Source organism: Python bivittatus, unplaced genomic scaffold (assembly GCF_059951505.1).
Source record: "Python bivittatus isolate LINGU-HERP-01145 unplaced genomic scaffold, Pbiv_v1 ctg000980_np1212, whole genome shotgun sequence".
NCBI lineage: Eukaryota > Metazoa > Chordata > Lepidosauria > Squamata > Pythonidae > Python > Python bivittatus.
The window spans coordinates 34,530,354-34,553,812 of NW_028277125.1; the positions used below are offsets into that span (position 1 = coordinate 34,530,354).

Below are 23,459 nucleotides of genomic sequence, written 5' to 3' on the forward strand. Positions count from 1 at the left end.
TAGTGGGCAGGTATTTATAAATTAATTTAATACTTTTTAAAAGAAAAGAAAAAGATCTTAGTGATAACTGGGAAAAGTCTAGAGTGGATTATAAAGAGATTGAACTGAAAGCACCATGGAAACAAAGTTACAATGCAGTAATTACCTGAAGTTAAGATTTTATCTTTTTTTCCCAGAACAACCTTTATTTCATGATTTGATTTGCTAATTTCCTTAGTAGACTGTGGGAATGCAGTAGATATATCTTGACTTCAGCAAAATATATGATAAAGCACCCTGTGACATTTTTATTAGCAAAGTAGTTAATGATAGCGTTGTGGAAGACACACTTAACTGGATATGTAGATGATTTCAAAATCATTCAAAGAGAGCTCAAAGATGTTCCTCATCAAACAGGAATGAATATCAAATGGAGTACCATAAGATTCACTCCTGGACCATCTACTTTTCAACATTTTTACTAGTGGCTTTGAAGAACAGGTGGAGGGTAGCTTATAATATGATACAACATTGTGTGAAATACTGTAGCTAATACCTTAGAAGACAAAAATAAAATTCAAATTAATCTTAGGTTTGGGAAGTGAGCTAAAAGAACAGTAAAATTTAACATGGGCAAATTCAAAGTTCTTTACTTAGGAAACAAAAATTAAATGCATAGGTACAAGATGGGGGATAACTGGCTTGGTAATGATACATTAAGGTCTTGAAGTGATAATTGAGCACAAAATCTAGTCAGCAGTGTAAACCAGTTGCAAAAAAGCCAGTTTACTTTATTGTTTATTATCCTTAGTCAAAGGACCATATCAAATAAAATAGGATAATACAGCATATTGAAATGTGTAAAAATATTTGGTGAAATAATCAGATAAAATCATCTCCTTGGCAGTTGACCCCAACCTGATCTAGATAGGAAGTTGGATGGCTTTAGCTATCAACTTGGCAGTCTTTCTTACTGCCCATGTGTTTGTACCTTGGAGAAGGTAAGATCACTTGTTGATGGGTTCCCAGTGGGCTGTCCTATCAATCAGTAACTTTAAATGTTGTGCTCTAGCTAAAGCATATAGTTGGCAGTCAGAGGATATGACTGATGTCCTCTATTTGTGGTGTGCCACATATACATATCCTCTCTGGATAGGAAACTTTATGAAATCTTCCATGTTTTACCATAGAATCCAGGAACTCAAATCTTCCTCTGATTAGGGCTGTTCTTTGGCCCTATGTCAAACCCGTAGTTAGATATTTTTCTAGTTGAAAGGTCTTTTTGACCCAGCCATTTTAAGGATTTGATATTAGCAAGTGTTTCTAAATCAACTTGAGCACTAATATCCAGGACCTTCTGTTTGAACGTGTCTTTGGCTTGGTGGCTGACTGAGGTTAAATATGGAAGTGAAAATCCATGGTAAACTGATTTAGCCATGTGACAGGATGAGATATGCCAGACTGTTCAATGAGACACTTTTTTGGTAGTCTATCCTGGTCCATTGAAAGTATCTTCCACCAATAGTTGGAAGCTCAAATTATTATAGAGCTGTAGATGGAGTGGATGCCTGTTTCAGCTCTAACTGTAGAGGCTGGAGTGCTTTTGTCTGTTCCCAGAATGGATCTTAGAAAGCAGGTCTGGGTTTGTTCCAGTAATGATGACTGTGATAGACTACACAGTTCTGCACCATAGATCATTATAGATGTTACTTTAGCCTTAATATAGAAAGCAGGGTACCTTCTCAGCCTTTTGGCTAAGATCAAGTATAGTATCACAAAAAAAAGGCAAATTCAATTTTAGACTTCATTAGCAGAAGTAATTCCAAATAATGCAAGCTGCTAGCTCCACCATGTTCTGAGTTGACCCTACCTTTATTATGATGTTCAGTTTTGGGCACCACACTAAGGAGTCCAACAAACTGAAATAAATTCAGAGAAGGACAATGAGAATGAACAGAGAACAGAAATTAAAGTTCTCTGAATAGAGATTGAGGAAAATTTCCAGATTACCATGGGAAGAGAAGATTTAGGGGACAGGTGAGTGATAAGTTAGCACTCATCAAATACTTGAAGGGATGTCACACAGAAGATTAAATCCTTCTTTGAATACATTCTTGCAGAGACTACACAGCCATCTTTATGGGATGCTTTTAATTTAAATTGCTGAACTGAGCAGGACGTTGGCATAAGTAGTGTCTTCCACCTCTATGATTCTCTGATTCTACGAAACAAAGAAATGGATAAATAGAGTTTTCTATATGATACAACATTTTGAACTAGCTGTAATACAACATAAAACAATTCCAGCAATACCACTAGTTATCAGTGATTTAACTTGTCAAAGTAAATTGTGTCAGTCAAAAGTAACTTTGTTGAAAAATATTTATAAATCCAAGTCATTCTTCTATTAATTATCCAGTGTCTATTCACTTAACACAGAAAGATACCTTAAAAATAATTATAACTTCATAAGCAAATAAATCACTTTTAATGCTTGATAATAATAAATGTTGTCTCTTAATAGGATGTATTTAGTTTTCAAGTGTCTCCTAATATTAACCCTGTTAAGTTGAATGAGTTGGCAATTCGGAAACGGTTGACTATCCATGGAAAAGAAGATGAAGAAGCTAAACCTTGTGATTATGTATTACAAGTTAATGGAAGACTGGAATATGTTTTTGGGGATCATCCATTAATTCAATTCCAGGTAGCCATTCTTACAAAATAATATGCTAATTTAGGACTTGGAAAAACAAATTGTATATGAAGTGCTGACTTAAATTGTTTGTGAATAGTATTCTTGAACTTTTCTTTTTAATATTAGCTTATTTGGTAATGCCAGTACACGTGGACTTAGAGAGAAAGAATTTCATATAAGAATTATGGGTGCCTAGCAGTCATATCACCAAGAAATATATAGTATTACACATACCCCAATCAATATTTTTAAAACTTAAATCAGGAGAAATGCAAGCAGATTTTTCAGTTGCAAGTTTGGATGTGTTGCTTAACCGGTAATTAATAAAGGCATATTTTTTTCCAATTGACTCTTCTTTTCTGAAGTTCTTTCACCCTGATTATAGTATGTTTTAAATTAGGAATGCATACTGTGCTTTTGACAGTATGCTTGTGACTGCACTCCAAACAGTGAGCAAAATAAAAAGTATGCAGAATGGGGGCAGGGTGTGTGGAGCTGCTAATAATAATTTATTTAATTTATTTGCTGCCCGACTAATAATAATAATTTATAAAATTCATATGCTGCCCGACTCCCAGCAACTCTGGGCAGCTAAATGCGATTTTAAAATGTGTATAATTTATTACATTATGTAAATTAACGTTTTATTAAGATTAAGTTAATTAAGTACAGTTAATTAAATTAAGTCCTCTGTATTGAATAATTCCCCACTTCCATTACAACTTTTACAGGGGTCACATTCTATGCTCTGGAGGGAACGCATACTACCCTTGGGCCTCTGCACATTCCTGTTTGAAATACTCCATGTAATTTTGAACATGCAAATAATTATATAATTTCCTTTTTCAGTATATCCATCGTTGTGTAATAAATAGAACTCTTCCTCAGCTGACACTTATTGAATGCAGCACCATTAAAAAAATGTATGAACAGGAAATGATTGCTATAGAAGCAGCAGTAACTCAAAAATCAAGCAATCTTCCTCTTCCTCTACCACCCAAAAAATCACGTGTGAGTTTTTACGTATATATGTGAACAGGAAGTTACTGTTTGGGGGCTGTTATTGCTTTAAACCTGAGGGAAAGAATTCATTTTAAGATTAATAATATTACATGCAGAGAATGCTACCCAGGGTTTTTCAAATGGCAGTACCGCAACACCTTAAAATGATAAAATATATTTGTGTCCCTCATGAATGAGTAAAACTAAATCATAAATAATAAGTGAATACAAACTAAATCATAAATAATAAATGAATACAAAGCTACTGTAGCTGTCAGATAGTTTTGAGATGATGGCTATACTCATGGTTTAGCCAAGGCTCAGAAGTCATTCAGGACTTTGCTCTCTGCTTTGCTAGCACAAGCCCACCTTAGGCTTGTTCAGGTAAGACTAGTGAGTTTAGACAGCACTCCCACTTTGCCCTCACAAACCTGATCATCTTTTTTTAAAAAATTGCAAAGGCCCCAACCCATAATTTAAGAACTTTTGCAGTAAGCAGAATTTGTGACTTAAACCAATTGTGCCTTCAAATTAATGTTTCTGTTCTAATCTGCTTAAATGCTGTTTACCAAAGAGAAATCATTCTGAAAAGAATCCCAGCAGATAGTTTGCATTCACTTCTCCTGTTATTGAATAGGAGGGATAAATTATTGCACTAATGCCAGACCTCTTTCTAGGCCCCTAAGATAAATGATCTCTGATTGGGCTTATAGCCTGCAGATTTTCTGCAGTCACACAGGGCTTCCAAAGTGGATCTTCCTTCTCTTATGCCTGGATCTCCTACCCACTGTTGGACAGGCACTCCCATTCTATCCAAAACCACTCCAGCCAGAGGCTCTGCAAGTTAGAATTGCACTATTGGCTTAGTGATTATGAAATGTGTATGTATGTATGTATTGCTCAAGGAGAATGAAAATCACAGTATTGTTTTCTTTATAAAACAGTTGACTCAAAGTGTCTGGGAGTTTAGCCACCCTTTCAAAGTTTTGCTAGTAAATGGCACTAAATTGAACACAGAAGAAACTGCCAAAGTAAGTAAATATTTTCCAGTATGAGAGATACTTCACTTGTTCAGCCCAGTACCTTTTGTATGTTATGATCATACTTGATTTCATTTAATTTATGGGTATAGTTATCAGATATAACTCATCAACATATTATTTGATATTTAATGTTCTGTGTTACTTAGTTTATAAAATACCGACAATTCAAATTGAGCTATACGTAACCATTCTTTTCCGTGGTCAGTATAAAAGGAAATGAACCATCATTTCCTGTGAAACTTTAAAAAAACCCCTCCTTTTAAAATACATTGTTTTAGTGTTAAATGGCATTATATTAATGTTCAGTAGCTTAGAGACAAATTGCTTTGAACAATATAAATAGAGTAATGCTCAAATACAACATACAAATGTTTTCTTGTATTTAAACTGCTACAAAGCCATATAGGACACATTTTTGTTGTGTGCTTATTAATTGATGTTTGTAACTCTGCTCTAACAATTTATTTGAGTAGTTACAGAACAGTTACTTTTTAATGCATTCTGGTGCTCCTTGATCTCTCAGTGGCTTTCGATAGTGTTCACCGTGGTAACCTTCCGAGGCGGCTCTGTGGGCCAGGGATTGGGGGGACCATTCCTGGGCTGGTTCTTAAACTGGGGACTATCTGTACCACAAATCACAGAGTTCATTTATATATTGATAAAGAAAAAAATGTACAATTTTAGAAATATCTCTATTCTATCAGAACTTTTCAAAGTGTAATTCCATTACAGTAAAGTACATATTAGCGAGACGTACTGAGAAGCTTTTGAAATTACTGAGTATATTTATAATTTATACCCAGTTCGTTTCCTGGTAGTGATAATGCAGGCAGAGATGGAAAGTTCATCTTAAATCATTATTGTTTTAGAAATGTAAGTTAACGGTTACATAAAATAAATTCGTTTTGTTACAGTAAAACTGATTAAGCTTTATTGCATATAGATAGCTTAAATATAATCTCTAGCACACAGTAGTGTCATTAAGAGCAATTGCTCTAAAGTCATTTTTTCATTTTTTTTTTAACTACAGAGTGCTTGCATTTTAATCATCCTTGTTATTTGTTTAGTTGATACAATATTTTTAAATACTTTTCTATCATGTATATCTTGCAGGTTCATATCAGGGCTGGCCTCTTCCATGGAAATGAACTCCTTTGTAAACCTATTGTAAGCTCAGAAATATCTGGGAGAAATGACCATATTTGGAATGAACCCTTGGAATTTGACATCAATGTCTGTGACTTGCCGAGAATGGCTAGATTGTGCTTTGTGGTTTATGCTGTTATGGATAAAATGAAAAATAAAAAGTCAGCCAAGACACTGAATCCATCCAAATACCAGACCATGAGGAAAGCTGGGAAAGTGGTAATGAGTTCATTTAATTTCTTCTTTACATTCCTGTTCACAGCAGGGGATGCTACTTCATGTATATGTGTATGGCTGCAGATACTTCAGGTTCTTTCTTCCCTCCGGTTTTTGAATTAGTTAAACATATACAAAGATATTTAAACACTTGAAAAGTTATTTCGGATCAGCCATTGTTTCTTTCAACCTAGTCTACCTCACAGATAAAATGCAGGGAGAATCTCCCCATATGCAGTGAAGGGAACCCTCAAAGGAAAGGTAGGATGTAGAGGTAGTCCTTGATCTATGACCATTTGGTCAGCGACTATTCCAAATTACAGCGGTGCTGAATGAATGGTGGTTACAACTGATACTTGGAGTTCCAGATGTCCCAGTGTTCCTGTGATCACGTGATTGCGATCTGGGTGCTTGGCAACCCATTCACTCTTACAACCATTCTGGAGAAGCCGACAGGGAAGGTTGCAAATGGCAATCATGGGATCGTAGGGTGCTTGGCAACTAGTTGTAAGTGTGAATGGGTTGCCAAGCACCCTACGATCCTATGATTGCCATTTGCAACCTTCCCTGCTGGCTTCTCCAGAATGTCAATGAGGAAGCCAGCAGGGAAGGTCCAAATCGCTGGGGTAGGACACCCCCACTCGCGCACCCTCCCCCAGCCCCTCTGCGCTCATGCCGCGCCACCACTTGCACACCCCCTGCACCCTCCCTGGCCCTTGAAGCACCTCCCTCACAGCCCCCCAATCCCCATGGCACCTCTTGTACACCCTCCCCAACCTGTGTGGCACCTCTCTTTCACACCCCGACCTGCATTGCGCCTCTCGCGCACCCTCCCCAGCCCTCGCAGTGATTCTCTTACACACCCTCCCTGATCCACGCTGTGCCTCTCATGCACCCCCTTGCACCCTCCCAGACCTTCCCTGTGCTGCACCTCTCGCCCACATTCCCAGACCCATCCAATGCCTCTCACGCACCCTGGGCCTGAGCTTGGGCCTTGTAACTTCCTGCTGGCTTCCGCACTGACTTTGGTTGTAGGAAGTCAGCAGGAAGTTGCCTCACCTAACCACCGTGGGATTCAGTTAATGACAGCAACCAGGACTGCAGGGATTGCCGCCACTATGTGATGCAGTTGGGCTTTATGACCGCATCCCTTAGCAACAGAAATTCTGGTCCCAATTGCTGTCATAAGTCAAGGACTACCTGTACTTATAATTCAAATAAAAGAAACTGGTGTTTGAGATTTCAGGTTGTTTCAACACTTCACATTTTACATTTACTTAGACTATATTAGTATTTTCCTAGTGTTTTCTGTAATAAACATGAATCTTGGCATTTCTATATGTGTTTTGTGCACTAAAATATTTTTATAGTCTCAAAAGACAAAGACATGTCATCCTATAAAGAAGATCTATTATTGGGCTGATTAAATTTAAGATAAATATCTGTCAAGCTGGTCTATCATATTAAGAAGTTTAATATTTAACTATAATCAACTTGAATATATTTATTGTATTAATTATTTGAGTCATTCACCTTTAGGTTCACTCAAGCTAATGGTTCTGTATTTTTTCTTAAATGTTTATTCTATATTTATTTACACTTGCATCTTTTCTGTCAAGGAGTTCACTGTTCACACTAATTATCTTTTTGTCCTCATAACAATGCTTTGAGATAGATCCCATTGAGAAAATAGGGCTAGTCAATCGGTGGGATCATAACTTTGCTGCAGTTTGTGCTTGGGTGTCGTTTCCCATAGTTCAAGCTATATTACTCTTGAATGTCTTTCTAGATTTTTCCCCCAAATCAGCAACTTAATTAGTAACAATTTTCTTTTTCATCAATCATGCATATCTGAGTGTTGCTGTACTCCCTTGGATTTAATCTTCAAATTGTATGGTTTATCTTTGCAGCATTATCCTGTGGCATGGGTCAATACTATGGTATTTGATTTTAAAGGACAATTAAAATCTGGAGACCTTCTCTTGCACAGCTGGTCATCATTTCCTGGTGAGACTGAAGTTTACTATATGGGCTCCTGCATAGCCTCAACTGATTTCAGAGGGGCTGATTTGCTTGGGCTGCCTACAGCAGCTCCTCTGGAATGAAAGGCATGCAGTATTGGATTATGATTCAGACAGTACTAGAGAACAGGATGAAGATATGTAGTGTATAGTTATAAAAAAATTAGAATATTGATCATGAAATACTGACAGGAATGACATTCAATCCCAAATAGGACCTTCTTCCCCTATGATGAAATCTTTCCCAGCTATTACATCTCCTTGACTGCCAGTGGTAGAGACTTGCTCTGTGTTAGAGATGGGTTATGGTGGCTGGGTTAATACTTAACCTTTGCAAGGGGAGGGGTAGCTGCTGTGTTGTTCCCAAGAAAAGATGTAGAAGCTTTAAGTTGTTGCAGATAGGTGCTACATTTACTGTAGTGCACATTCTGAACCACTTTTTGAAAATTAAATTTAAAGCACTGCCCTTCCCTAGTAGACCTCTTAAAGGCTCCATCTCCATTGAAACAGGTTGAAAGTATTATTGTATACTTGTTACACTGTCATTGCATTTTGTTTAAGAGTAAGATGATGAATGGGGCAATGTGTGTGTGTGAATGAAAAAGGGAGAAAGGTTGCTGAGCAAGTTCATGAACAGGTTATATTACTTTCTGTGGAGAACAAATATTTGTGCAAAAATACAGTCAGAAATGGAATAAATATACTACCTATGCTTATTTTAATACAGGCATACAAAACATTTTAAGGCAGATAACATTCCAATTTTGAAACATCCCATTCTGATTGTAATACAAGTGACCCAGCCTCAAAAAATGCTATTCTAACTATGAAGTGGAGGTGGAACTTTCAGTAATGTCATACAGACCATTTTGACATTGGAACATTTCCAATGAAGTCAGAATGGGACATTTTATGGTCAGGAGGTTTCAGCCTTGAACTGTTCTACACACCTCTGTTCAGAATATTTACATTTCCATCTAACTTCCGTTAGTTTAGAATTGGGTGGAATTACATTTATTTATTTATTTTATTTATATTTCAAATTTGTCACCGCCCATCTCACTGTGGGATGACTCTGGGTGGTTTACAGTAAAAATAGAATAAATATTCATTAAAATAGATAAATATTAATTAATTAAAATATGTTAAAACACATTTCCTTTATAATACTTCCAAGAGGTAGATGTTAATTAGGTCTTCATAAACTCAGGGAGCATCATCAAGGTGGCAGCCATCCCCAGGGTCGATTGTATCTTTCCTCGCCCCAGGCAAGTTGGCAGAGCCAAGTCTTCAATTCCATCCAAAAAATTGGGAGGGTAGGTCTCTGTTTCTTTGAGGGTTTTGCAGTGATACTTCTCTTGACCCCTGTGGAAGCAATTCAGTTAAAAAGATCTACCTCTGTATATTTAGCACTGGAAACTAACCATGAGGATTTTGAAATGGGCTTATATAGCTACAGATTTAATGCTCTTAAATTAAACAAAATGTGTATTACTCTGGTTACCTAGATGAACTTGAAGAAATGTTGAATCCAATGGGAACGGTACAGACTAACCCATACACTGAAAATGCAACAACTTTGCAAATCAGATTTCAGGAATATTCAAAATTTCCTATTTATTACCCCCCTTTTGATAAGGTAAGAAATTAGGAATTGTATTAATTTTTTGCTTATGCTTTCACTTCCATAAGTCCCAAATAAAGTTGTATATTTCTTGAATTAAAAGTGTACATAATATCAACCAAATCTGGAAAAAAATAATATATTTTTATCCCTGTATTAGTGCCTTCTTCATACCGCAGTCAAAATCAGTGGTTCAGTTTAAGTTAAATGCCACATTCTTTTTCAACGTGTCTGATTCACATAAGTTTTATTCCTGCCCAGTAGCTGTAGAAGATGGCCTTGAAGAAGTTGTTCAACAGCCATTAGATAAACACCAGCTTAGCTCTGAAATGGAGGAGGGAGTGAGGAAGAAACTCAAAATCTCTCTGTCTTGATTCTCTTTGGTATAAAAGAACGGAGAGAGAATATCTGTTAGGGTTTCAAGGTTTTGTTATTTTACCCCACAACAATAAAGTAGAGTTCCAGTAGATCTTATGGTGTCTGCTTCCTCATCTGGCTCACCTTGAAGGGCTGATAATATTTCACAGCACTGCGCACCCATAGTACCTACTATAGAAATAGATGAGAGTCCCCCTCAACCTCAGTCCTCTTCTGGCTGCCATAGTAGAAGTTCTTCAGGACTTTGACATTATTTGGCCTTGAATTTGTTTAGGCAAAAGCTATGTAATTAATACATGCACTCACTGCCAGGCTTTTACTAAACAGGCCCAGAAAAATTGTTCTTCACATCCCTGTCGGAATAGGTCTTAAGTGCCATAGATTCAGCAACATTAGCTGTGAAATAACTTTTGGCACCTCCAATTCTTTGTAAATTGTACGCTGTAGAAAATGTAGGCAATCTTTAGGATAGAAGTTTCAGAAAAAGAAGAAACTCAAAAACTCTTGTTCCTCTGTCTGTGTTCAGTCGCACTGGCATTAGAGGCATCAATAGTGTCACCAATGCCTGTCCTATTCTGCCTCCATCTTGATTGCTACAAAATTTTGATATTGCAAAGAGATCACCTGCCCTTATTTAGTCTCTAACTTTTTTCCAGCCAGTTGTCATTCTTGTTCTTAATCCTATATCATTTCTTCAGCCAGCCACAGTAAACATATAACATCTATGCTGTTATTTTTGAATGAGACACAGCAGCAATATGACCAGGCATCTCTGTCTTTCATAGTTTCATCATGTCTACAATCATTGTTCCCATTTTCTGCAGAGTCTCTAGAATCCATGAAGGAAGGTATCTTTTAGCATTGACATGTCCCTCTGAGATCACTTCCTTGCAGCACTGACCCTCCCATGCTATGCATACCAGCATCCTTTGTCATCATCCCAAGCAGAATTAGTTCAACCATCTAGCAAATAGGGTTCCAGCAGAAACTTCGCTGTCCAAAACTAGCTTTGCATGCTGAGGCACTGGGCCCCAAGCACCTGTCTGAGCCAAAAGTGAAGCCTCTTGCGGTCCTGACTAATGCTCAGTCTGACCTTCCTATGCTGCCAGAACCTAGAGTCTGTCCCCATTAGATGAAGCCTGGGGATGTGCACAAGATAGAAAATGTGTTGGATTTGAACCCAAAAGTAGTATATTGTGTGATTTGACAAAATCAAAACCCTGACCATTTTGATTGTTCCATGTTTGGACCAAGACAATACAAAGGGGTTTTACCAGCTGAATAGGGCGAGGGTGGTGTGTTTTGAACTCTGTCTCCCCTCCACCTCTGCGTGGTCTAGAAGAAAGTCTCTACTTTATGAAGTAGTTCCTCTTAGCCATTCTGGCACTGGATGTTATTCCACATAATTTATTTTGTCTAGGAAAAAAAATGGGGCTTTAGGTCAATAAGACCTCAGAGATGAGGGTGATTATTTATGAATATTTACATTTTGTATGGTTTCCCTTCATTGTTTAAAGGCAGTTGATTTGTCTTCTTCAGAGGCATATCTATTGGGCTTCCGTATGGCCCCAAACTTTGACGCTTACGTTGCTTTATAGTTTGGATCTTCACTCCTTTAAAAATGCAGCCTTTGGCAGAGTCATTGTAGTCTTAATCTTGATGTGATTGGAATCCTGCCCATGGGTAGGATAGCTATTTAGTTTATACCTGTATATGTAAATCACAGAGACTATGATGAAGAACTGGCCATTCACCAATAACTGTTCTTTGAGTGGCCATCTGTGAATTCACATTGCTTGCTTATCCTCTGTAATGAGATATAAGGATAGTCACTTAGCTCTGAATCTATGTAATTTACTTCAGAACTAATGTTTGGGTTGAATTCTTTCTCTGCATATGGGTTAGCAGAGTTTCTACCAGAAATCTTGAGCTCAAAATCTCCAGATAAGCTACTGTGTAGTTGCAGAATCCATATGTATGCTTCAGTATGTGAGGGGGTTCATGTAAATCCACCATTGCTGATAACATCTAAAATGCGGTGCAAATGGTTTGAATCTGCACTTGTCTTTGGGTAGAAAATCTCTGTTGTTTCTGCCATATGTAGGGGGGATATTTTACATTGCCTATAGAAGTGGCTGAAAAATGAAACAATGCCACAGGTACAACTTAGAAACTTTAAATTGACAAGATGCCCAAATGGCTGTCTAAATACAAAGAAAAAATAAAAAACTGACTGAAAAAAAAAGTCATATCCATTCAGTAGCTTTACATTATTTTTTGAAATAATTCCATGCCATAATAATATATTTTGATTTTAATCAATTGTTTCCTTTAAAAAAATTAATTTGGGAGAATATTGAGGAATATATGTTTGTTTTTTAAGGGAGGAAGTAAGTGGAAGAGAAGAGAATTTTCTGCCTATCAAAATGAAGTTTCTTCTGCCTCCACATTGAAGAGCTAAATAAACATAAAAAATATTATAATTCATTATTCCAGCATGACTGCAGTCAGCTCCACTTTTAAAGCTGACTTCATGCTTGACTTCAGCCTGACTAAGATACCAGAAACATTGTCTAGGTTGGAGACGGGTACAGAATTCGGCCCAACTTGACACCTATTTTCATTCTCCTACTTCTGCTACCTAATTCTACTAGACATACTGAAGCAAATGAACTAAGAGTTTGAAACCATGAGCAATTTGAGGTTAAATTCTTTCAGTTGTAAACCTGTCCCCATAGAGCCTTGCATTCAAAATAGTCTCAGGCTGAGTCTTTGGCATCTCTAGGTAGATCTGGGTAAAACTTCCTGGCTGCAAGGTAGAGTTTTTACAATCAGCATTGATATTGAGCTCGAAGGATTAATGGGCTATAAGCTTCCTTCTCCTTTAGTTAAAAGAGAGTGCATGATTCCAGCCAGTATAAATCTGAAATGTTCAGGAACATGCTGTTTCAGTCTGCATTCTTCTTTTAGTATTTAAGCTTTGTTACCGAGCTCTATTTATTGTTGGTGCAGTGGATTTTCTTACAATGAAACAATACAACTTAATTCATGTTAAGGCATAATGGTATAATGGGCAGGTTTTATATACTGAACAAAGGATAGAAAGAGCAATGTAAATAACATTTCCCTGTATGCACGTGTGCTTTCTTAGACTACACAGATAGTGAAACCAGTTCAACTTTATTGTTTGACCTTGTTCAATTGTTTTATAAATATATATATACACATACAAACATTTCTTAAATTTTCTGCAGATACTTGAAAAGGCAGCTGAGATTGCAAGGAACAGTGATTCCTCTGGCATGGCAGTAAGTATCAAAGGTGAAATAATTGCCATTCTTCATTTAAAACAGAATACATTTATTTATGTATTTGCTTTACCATGTGCTAAGTACTAGTGTTCAGAAATAATTTATTTAAATCATGATGAAATTATTCTTTCAAAATTATGTTTCTAGTAAAATGCACAAAAACCCTGCTCATTAGCAGCCCACTAAATATTGTGAAGGGTACCATAAATTGTGAATGTATCTGAAAATGAGTGTAAGTTAAGGGCAGTGAAATGTCATTATTTCTCTGCTCTTGTTGCATCTGCAGGGTGTCACCTGGCAGCCCTGTTCAGGGTCACCCAGTCCCTCCTGGGTAGGGAGGACTTGGAGGACCACCTATAGGGCCATGCAGAGGAATTTGCTGAACACCTGACAGATAAAATCGCTCAGATCCATTCTCAGTTGGAGGCCAATCATGATGCAGGTCCAGGGGAGATGCCCGGGGAGCGGACTTACCCAGTTATCTGGGAACGGTTTGATCCTGTTGGACCTGAGGAAGTGGACAGGGTCCTCGGGGCTGTAATTCAAGGGATTTGACAAAAGCGGGGCACTAACAATTCAGGAAGTACAGCCAGTGACATACACACAGCCTGATTGTTGGTGGCTCATAAGTAATGGAACAAGTGGCTGACAAGCAGCTGCATGGCCAGGTGTGGCCTGTTTCCTGGGTACCCCATGACCAATCAGACAGATAAAAAGCCTGGAGGTGGTTCTGAGTGTTACATTTGCATTTAGTAGCTGTTCACTGGAACTCTCAACATGAGGTCCAAAGAGGTGTCCATGCGAGTGAAGGAGGCCATCATTAGGCTGAGAAAACAAAATAAACCCATCAGAGAGATAGCAAGAACATTGGGAGTGGTCAATACAACAGTTTGGAACATCGTGAAAAAGAAGGAATTAACTGGCAAGCTCAGCAACAGCAAAAGGCCTGGAAGACCATGGAAGACAACTAAAGTGGATGACCGCAGAATTCTGCTCATGGTGAAGAGGAACCCTTTCACAACATCTAGCAGGGTCAAGAATGCTCTTGAGGAGGTAGGCACGTCATTGTCAACATCTACAGTCAAGAGACGGCTTTATGAATGTAAATACAGAGGCTTCACAACAAGGTGCAAACCACTGGTAACGCTCAAGAACAGAAAGGCCAGATTAGACTTTCCCAGCAAACACCTAAAAAAGCCTGCCCAGTTCTGGAATAAGATTCTTTGGACTGATGAAACCAAGATTAACTTGCACCAGAATGATGGGAAGAGAAAAGTATGGAGAAGGAAAGGAACAGCTCATGATCCAAAGCATACCACATCATCCATCAAACATGGTGGAGGCAGTGTTATGGCATGAACATGTATGGCTGCCAATGGAACCAGGTCACTGGTGTTTATTGATGACCTGACTGCTGATAAAAGCAGCAAGATGAATTCTGAAGTGTATAGGGCTATGCTTTCTGCTCAGATTCAGCCAAATACTGCCAAACTGATAGAACACCGCTTCGTATTCCAGATGGATAATGACCCAAAATATACAGCAAAAGCTACCCAAGAGTTTCTCAAGGCAAAGAAGTGGGATGTTCTTCAATGGCCAAGTCAGTCACCTGATCTCAACCCAATAGAGCATGCTTTTCGCTTACTGAAGACAAGACTGAAGGCAGAAGGACCCACAAACAAGCAGCAGCTGAAGGCAGCTGGAATGAAGGCCTGGCAAAGCATCTCAAGGGGGAAAACTCAGCATTTGGTCATGTCCATGAGTTCCAGACTTCAGGCAGTCATTGACTGCAAAGGATTTTCATCCAGGTATTAAAGGCGATCCTTTTGTTTGTCATGATGTTGGTTTGTTCCATTACTTATGAGCCACCAACGATGGAGGGGTGTGTATGCCACTGGCTGTATTTCCTGAATGGTTAGTGCCCCACTTTTGCCAAACCCCTTGAATTACAACTGAAAGTCCTGACTTTGCTCCCATCTGGGTGTGTTTCCTTTCAGCATCAGTGTGGTGGTGTACAGAGACCAAATGCCAAAACAGTTATCCTTGTTCCAATATTTCTGGTCCTGACTGTAATTGTGAAGTTTTATTGTAATGGTCTGTACATTTAATGTTTAGAATTATTATCTTAAAGTTAAAGCTTTTATTAGTGCAAGATTACCAAAGTTTATTATCTCAGTAGACTGTTTTGACTTAAATATTTATTGTTCTATAGTTACTGTTCTGGAAGCAGTATGTTTTAATTTATTGTTACAGCCTTTTGGATTAATAAAATTTATTAGTAGACTATTGCCATTCATGATATATATAAAGCTTCCTTTTATCTTTATCAATATTCTGTATGTGTTTTTATATGGAATAGTCAGAAAAGAAATGGGTTTAAATTAAATTAAATACATGCTAGACAGTGCCAAATTTGAACATAGTGCTACACTATAATTTAGTGCTATATGAATGAGTTGATGTCCTTGCAGGCACATGTACATTCCTTGCTCTTTTGTTCCCCTCTTATTTTCATTACCCTTAAATTTTTATTTAGCCTTTTTATTACCCACAGCTTTCCAAGTCATTTGAGCCAGGAATTGGAGTTTTGTTAGCTGAGGTTTGGATATCATGTTTTGAAGTTGGCTTATTTGAATAAACATAGTTTGAATACAAGACAACATAGCAAACAGTGGTTAAATAAAAGCCTAAGTGAATGCTTCTACATTCCTTTTTACCACATTGAATAAGACATACCAGCTCAAGAGAAGCCTTGAGTTTACTAGGCATAATTCCAAAGCATATTAACAAAAAATATCACAATTTACTAAGATACGTGTTTATGGCAGCAAGAATAAATTTAGCACAACATTTGAAAGGGCATGCATTATATCAGATTAGGAGCTTAAACCTGGAGAATATGCAGTAATGGCAAAATGCAGGAAGGTAAATATAAGTATCTAGAGTATGGTTTTTAAAGGGAAAAAGGGCTGACTAAAGAGCTGAAATCAGAGACACAAAAAATTCATAAGTCTATAAATATTGTACATTAGTCGGAGTACAATAAAAGGGGAGTTAGAAATTAATAAGTTTTTAGTAGGTTTTTTTTCCTCTTTTCTGTTTTTTTTTTTTTTTGTATTTTTAAACAAATAGTAGAGATTTAAGTACTTAGTTCAGAGATTTAAATTACTTACATTGTTAAAACAGTTTAAAGTACTTAAATGTAATTTAATTTTTTCCATGGTTAATTTCTAATCAAAGATGCACTGAGCACTAACTGTATAATCTTAGTAATTCCTTTTTCCGTTTATATATATATCTGTACCAATTATTTTTTTTCTTTTTGCTTGCTTGTTTGCTCTTTGTTTTTCTTTTAAAACCAATGAATAAATTTTAAAAAAGAAAAGGCTAGACTAATTCATGTCTTCTGAAAGCATAATTCAGTACAAATGCGTCTCCCATCATCTGTCATTTTCGTCAATAGTACAGGAGTATGGGAGCTGTAGTCTAAAAAGTTAGAGAGCAACAGGTTTTCGTATGTCTTTCTGTGTTATTTTACTGCAACTAGGAATAAGTTTGTTGTTTTAGTTTATATTGTATGTTTGGATTTTATAGTATGGAAATGAAAAAAAATCATCTCTAAAATTTTGCCAACTTTAAAACGGTACTCAAATGTAAATTATCAAAATTCTGCTGGGTTATGACTTCAGCTGATATTCTTCACTGTCCTTTAATCTGTACATTTATCTTTAAATTATACAAAGTTTAGCTTTTATCTATGAATTTGAAATTCAAATCCCTTTCAGTAGAAATATTACCCAAATGGAATAATAAAATAACAATACTGCCCCTTAGTGGTCTTCCTTGGGAAGTGTATATTTCATAAAGTACAATATTAACATTTGTAATATATATAAAACTAGTAGAGTGTGTATGATTTGTTAATCTTAGACTAATAACAAGGAATGTATCTGTTCTGGCCTCATGGCATTTGGGGCAGTACAGAAACAGAAATATTTGTTTTGACACATATTTAAAATTTGCAGATTGTATGCTTGACCATTTATCAACATGCACCTTCTAGGGTCGTGGTGGCAAAAAGTTCTACATTGAGCTAAAGGAGATCATGGAAAGGGACCCTTTATCTCAGCTGTGTGAAAATGAAATGGATCTCATCTGGACATTACGATTTGACTGTCGTGAAAATTTTCCACAATCCCTGCCAAAACTGTTGCTGTCTGTGAAATGGAACAAGCTTGAAGATGTTGCTCAAGTAAGACATATAGTAAAATATGTAGAGCAATAGCCATACCAGGGACCAAGTGAGAGCAATTTTGTGTAGGAATATGGGAGGCTGTGATTTAAATGACATACTGTTAACTGCAAAAATGTAGATACTCGTTATTTTTTAGAGCACTGACATGCTACAAAGCAAACACCTAATTCTAGCATCATATTTATTTGCAGCAAGGCCTTGAGCCCCACAAAGGCCCTCTGGTGAGGTAGAGGGTATCATGGGGAGCTTGTTCACCTTCTGGTAGTTGGGGTTTTGTGACTTGCTGTGGCTACTATGACACCCAGTCAGTGAATAGGCAAATCTTCCATAACTGCCATTTTGTGCATGAGTCCACTTGTATGCTCTCAGAATTCAAAACAACATGGTTGTCTATCCCTGCACTAAGTTTGCCATCTTGATTCTGTATTTTTCTTGTTGATTTTTCTACATGCGTCTACTGTTTGAGATAACCTCTAACTATTACATCTATATTTTGTTTGGGTAGGCTTGCTAGCTCTTTCTGAAAGGATCACTCGTACCTCTGTTTTCAGGCAAGAATATATTTTACGAGCAGCAGCACCTATCAGGCATTCTTATAGAAGTGTGTCACTGCAAGAAAGCACAGCAGTATGCACAAATCATTAGCCCTACTTCTGAATTCCAATAGGATCAGCATCTTTTCAACAGAAACGAGATGACAAATAAGCAATCTCAATTACTTTCTATAAATTATCACTAAATAATGCATTTATACTTAATACATTTATACTTTGACTGATACAGGGAGGTCTCTTATAATCTTGGCTTTACAGAGAAAAAGTTCTAATGTAGTTTTCATCAGTTTCATTCACGAAAGAAACTGTTATTGGATGTAAGCTATTTTATCAGAATTTTTCATTTGTAAACTCTGCCCATTTTCTCTATTCCAGTTTTTTCATTCCTTTAAAACCAGGTATTTGGGGGGTAGGGTTAGGGAAGGGTACATCATTGTTGATATACAAACATGGATAATGTTTCCTTTTCCAAATCCAGTCCTGACAAATTGTAGCAGAATAAAGTGTAGGTATGTTAAAGCAATTCCTAAACGTAGTTCATTTACACTTCATTACGTACAACAAAATACACTGTAGAAGCAGTAGTCAAATCTGGATATTATGATATAGTGGCACAATGTTCCTTATGTTATTTAGTTGTCTAAGATAACACCATAAAGAGTACTAATTGTCTGTTAACACTTTATATGAGCAAAATCATATATGGTATCAACTTTATTATGTGCAAGAAAATGTTTTAAATTTGTTAAAGTGTTGTAGCTAGAAGATGGTAAAAGAAGCTAGCTGGAAAAAAGTGGCATAGTTCATTAATTTATGAAATAAGGGAAAAAGGTTCTTAGATGCTGTAATAATTTTCCCATTTATACGGAATGTTACAGTTTTTGTGGAGTTTTGCTCTGATTGTTCTGTAGAAGTATTGTTGTTTTGGGTTTTGGTTTAAGAAAGGAAAGCTTTGAGCCCAGATGTGATAAGTCCCCTTGTTGGCCTCTGACCAACACTCTTAGATCAGCTAGTACCCACCTGGGATGTTGATCTAGCTGGTCAGCATTTCCCTCCTTATTCAGGCTCAGAGAAAGAATGTAAACAAGAATTGGCTATATTTTTGGAATCTTTTTGGCTCCTTCTCAGGTCATTGAGCTCTTGTTTCCTCTAAGGGTCATATCACTTAACATTTTCTAGTTCAATAACTTCTGCCTGTAATTTTAAATTTTTCTAAGTGGGCATAATTCTAGTGGCAACAGAATAATATTCCATATGTTGCACACATTTTTGAATACTTGGATAGAAGTTTTATTCTGTTATCTGATATTGTAGAGATGAAGCCATATATACACAATATAAATTCTATGTTTCCTGCAAGGAAGTGTTGAAGTTAGGTCTCTTCAGTGCTCAGCATGTAGAATAGTTAGTGTGTATAGTATCACAGAGCTACATCATTGCTGAAAGAGTAGTGTCATTTGAGCTTTTAAGGTGGGGCAGCTAATTTTAAGATTAGCTTTTAATCTATGTTTTTGAATTGTATTCATAGTTCATATTTTTGTTATCAGCTCCCTTAGTATTCAGTTGAATAGAAAGGTGGGGAACTAAATAAGATAGAGGAGATAACAGGACTACTTCTTATACAAAAATAGCTAGTCCCTTGCTAAATTAATTGCCAAGTAGCATTTGCCACTGTTTCTAGAATCTGCAATTAAACAGAGCTGAGCTAAATTGTGTCCAGAGATCAAGGAAGTCAGACAAATCTAATTGTCACCTCTTTTTTAGATTGCTCTTAAGTATCCTGAATGTCTTCTCTAATATCTCATTTGATTCGATTTGCGTGAACAACTCCCACCCCTTTGACTATTTCTCATATAGTATTTTACTCCTCATATCTCCCTGATTTTTCTATCCTCTGGTGGGTCTTTATTCTGCCACAGGTAGAGGAATAATGAAGAGCCTTCAAATCTCTTCCTTTACATCATTAAAAGGAAAAGAAATAAATGAAAATATTGACATTTTCACCAACTGGCTGGAAATTGAAATATTAAAGAGTCACAGTACAGTTTGTACCACCTTCCTCCTCCCCCTTAGTTTGAATTATATTGCAGGCACGAGGATGGGGTCTTAACTGGTGGCTCCCACCATACTGTGTATTAAATCTCTGTTGAGCATGTTTCCATTTGTGTGGGGGGAGGGGGGCATTATTTATTCACTTGCTTGTTTTTTAGATATATATTCTGCCTCTCCTCCAAGAATTCAAGGCAGCTTTTATGGGATTTCCCTTCATTTTATCCCCCAAAAGAAACCCTGTGAGGTAGATTGAGCCAATTTTTCTCTCTCAGCTCAAAGGCATTCAGTGAGTTCCATGGGTAAGATGCAGGAACCTGGGTCCAATAGTCCAACTCTGTTCATGAATAAATTCTGTTCATAAATATTTTAGTTATTGAATTCTGTGTGTACTATGTTTATTTTCTGAACAGCTTCAGGCTCTTCTTCAGATATGGTCAAAACTGCCTCCTAGAGAAGCATTAGAGTTACTAGATTTCAATTACCCCGATCAATATGTAAGAGAATATGCTGTGAGCTGTTTACGACAAATGAGGTAAGTAGTATGGTAACTTTATCCTAGTAATTGGCTCACAAGTTGGATCACAACAAGAAAATCCTGTGACTTTTACCCTGAGTGAAATAAATTCTCCAACTCAGGAAACAATTCCAGCTGTGGGCCAGGCTGCAATCCCAGTTTACTGATGATATCAGTAAGATCAGGCGGGGTGGTCCCCCTTTGGGAAGTGGTGTCTAGTCAAGAGAAGACAAGTCTCCCTTTGCTCTCTGGGACAAATGTTATAGCATTGGAAGTATAAGGAAAGACACAGATGTTTTAAAAATGCCAATTTAGAAAGCATCCACTAATGTCCTATGGAAGTGAATTTTAGGATTATATCATGTGAAACATACAGGAACTTACATTGGAGCAGATGTGCAGCAAATTTGGTATGTGTGTGTGTGTATATATATATATATATATATATATATATATTAATAATAGGTTTTTCAAGAATCTCCTATTGGTTACTTGTTTATTTAATTCTGGTTAAAGCATAGATTTATGTATTCAGTGAAGGGTGGTTTTTTCCCCCCAGAAAAAGCTTGACTATTATCAGTGCAGTGTTGCTGGATATTGTGGCCTTGACTTTTCAAGAGTGCTGCATGTGATTAATAGCATTTCTTTTTTATTTCCAAGGCTAAATTGTTAACAGAATATTTTGACGTCCTCAAAATGTAAACAAGGTGGTTTCTTTTCTGTAGAACTGGACTAACTTTGATATAGTATATAGTAATTCCAGAGGATTGTTCCTACTAAGCATTTGGCATGTTCTAAATTATTTCATTATTTTTTCTGTTGTATATCTTTCAAATTTAGAGCATTTGTATTCAGCATGTTATATGTTACTTTTTGCGGGCATCTTCCTTCTTAAGCAACATGTAAAACAGAAAAAATGTTTAAATAATCTTAATCTATGAGGATAATAAGAAGTGCTGGAATCTAGTGCCATAGTTACCAGTACCCTCCCTAACGTTGTTGCAATGTATAGTGTGCTAGTTACAGCATCATTGTGCTCTGGAGGGTGTCTTGAGGAGAGTGTTGGCAACCATGACTGGATGGCTGAGTTCAGTGATCTTTTGCTTTATGGCAATTCTTTTTACAAATGAATGAACAAAATATATTTTCTTGATATAATCTTTATGTGTAATTTTCATTTGAAATTAAACAGCTGCATTATTTTCTCATATATAATCAGCAGCAAAGTTGGAAGGTGGAGTTTTTGAACTTCCTGTTGATCTTTAAGCCCAAATTCATATAGCTAATGCTAAAGAGGTAAAGACTTAGGTAGCCTATGACACCTGAGAAAGTTGACAGTATCCTCTGTGGGATGAGCCCAGCCACCTGTAAACTTTCTCCTTGTGATGATTCATATATCCAGAGAGGGCACAAAGACATGAGTTCAGCAGGTGGTGGATGCACCTTTGACAGAGGGGGTCCTGTTGCCTGCTTTGAAGGAGGTGATGGTATATCCCTTCCTCAAAAAATGATTCTTTGGCCTGAACATCTTAGAAAATTATCAGCTAGCCTCCAACCTGCCATTTCTTGGTAAGGTTGTTGAGAAGGTAGTCGGGCTTCAGCTATAGAGGGTCCTGGATGAGACAGATTATCTTTTTCAGTGGTATCAGGCCAGGGCATAGGACAGAAATTGGTTGTTCTTGTGGAAGATTTGCAGCAAGAGTTGTTTTACTAGATCACTTTGTTAGCCTTGTTAGCCTTTAGTAAGGCTCTGAAGTCCTGGCTGTACTCCAGGCTTTTGAGTCAGGCAATTAGGTGGCTCTGGTGTGGTTTTGTTTAACCGGGGCATCATGAGTTTATAGTGTTATGATGGTTTTAATCTTTGTAAACCACCCAAAGTCACTGCTGTAAAATGTTTAAATAAATACACTTGCATGGTATTCTTTTGGACCACCTGCAAAGATTGGGGATTGGAGGCATTGTTTTGCACACACACACCCATGCCACACAAATGGAGGACTAGTAAGATTCTTCCAGGAATTTTGCATTGGACAGATCAAAACTGAATGGAGCAGATAGTTCTGGAGATATCTCAGTGTCAAAGCCAGCACACTGAATTGTACACACATGCTAATAGGAAGCCACTGCAGAGCCTGGCCACAGGTGTTCATGTTGAGCATGGCACCGCATTCTAGACTAATTAAAGCAGCCCCATGTAGAACACATTGCAGTAGTCCAATCAGTGAAGACATGTGATAAGAGGATGAGTCACTGTTGTAAGATCCTCCTGTCTTAGGTAAGGGTCCAACTGGAGGACTAACTGAACAAAGACCCCTCAGTCTTTAGCCTCCCAGCAACAGCCACACATCCAAGAGGACCTCAGGGTTGCACACCTGTTCCTTTGGGGCAGTGCCACCTCATCAAGAGACTCAACTGGAAGAAGCCATTGGGGACACCTGTTACCCCCTGCTCAAGGGGAAAGGTTTTATTCATGTGGCCCACCCCCACATTCCTGATGGACCCAGGGGGTTTCAGAGGGAACTTGGGGTTATTCCTGATGCTCTGGTGCACAATTCAGCTGAGACCCTGGTTGCAGCTTGGAATGAGCATGTGACTGGGACCTTGGATTGGATTGTGCCTGTGTGTTCATGGATCCCGTAGAGTTCCCTGCTTTATAGAGGTGCTGC

General features: G+C 37.4%; 1 protein-coding gene and 1 pseudogene across 2 annotated transcripts in view; both read left to right on the forward strand.

The window, feature by feature from the left end:
• The window catches only part of PIK3CB (phosphatidylinositol-4,5-bisphosphate 3-kinase catalytic subunit beta), a 92,941-nt gene that overhangs the window by 41,494 nt on the left and 27,988 nt on the right, over nucleotides 1–23,459 (forward strand). For both annotated transcript variants that reach the window (XM_007422249.4, XM_088131889.1), the window contains exons 6-14: nucleotides 2,504–2,686; nucleotides 3,527–3,688; nucleotides 4,624–4,710; nucleotides 5,836–6,087; nucleotides 7,995–8,091; nucleotides 9,614–9,744; nucleotides 13,362–13,415; nucleotides 17,482–17,670; nucleotides 20,690–20,811. In XM_007422249.4, coding sequence (XP_007422311.1) covers nucleotides 2,504–2,686; nucleotides 3,527–3,688; nucleotides 4,624–4,710; nucleotides 5,836–6,087; nucleotides 7,995–8,091; nucleotides 9,614–9,744; nucleotides 13,362–13,415; nucleotides 17,482–17,670; nucleotides 20,690–20,811 — 1,277 coding nt within the window. The remainder of the gene's footprint in view (nucleotides 1–2,503; nucleotides 2,687–3,526; nucleotides 3,689–4,623; nucleotides 4,711–5,835; nucleotides 6,088–7,994; nucleotides 8,092–9,613; nucleotides 9,745–13,361; nucleotides 13,416–17,481; nucleotides 17,671–20,689; nucleotides 20,812–23,459) is intronic.
• On the forward strand, nucleotides 1,714–1,849 carry LOC112543023 (U2 spliceosomal RNA; annotated as a pseudogene).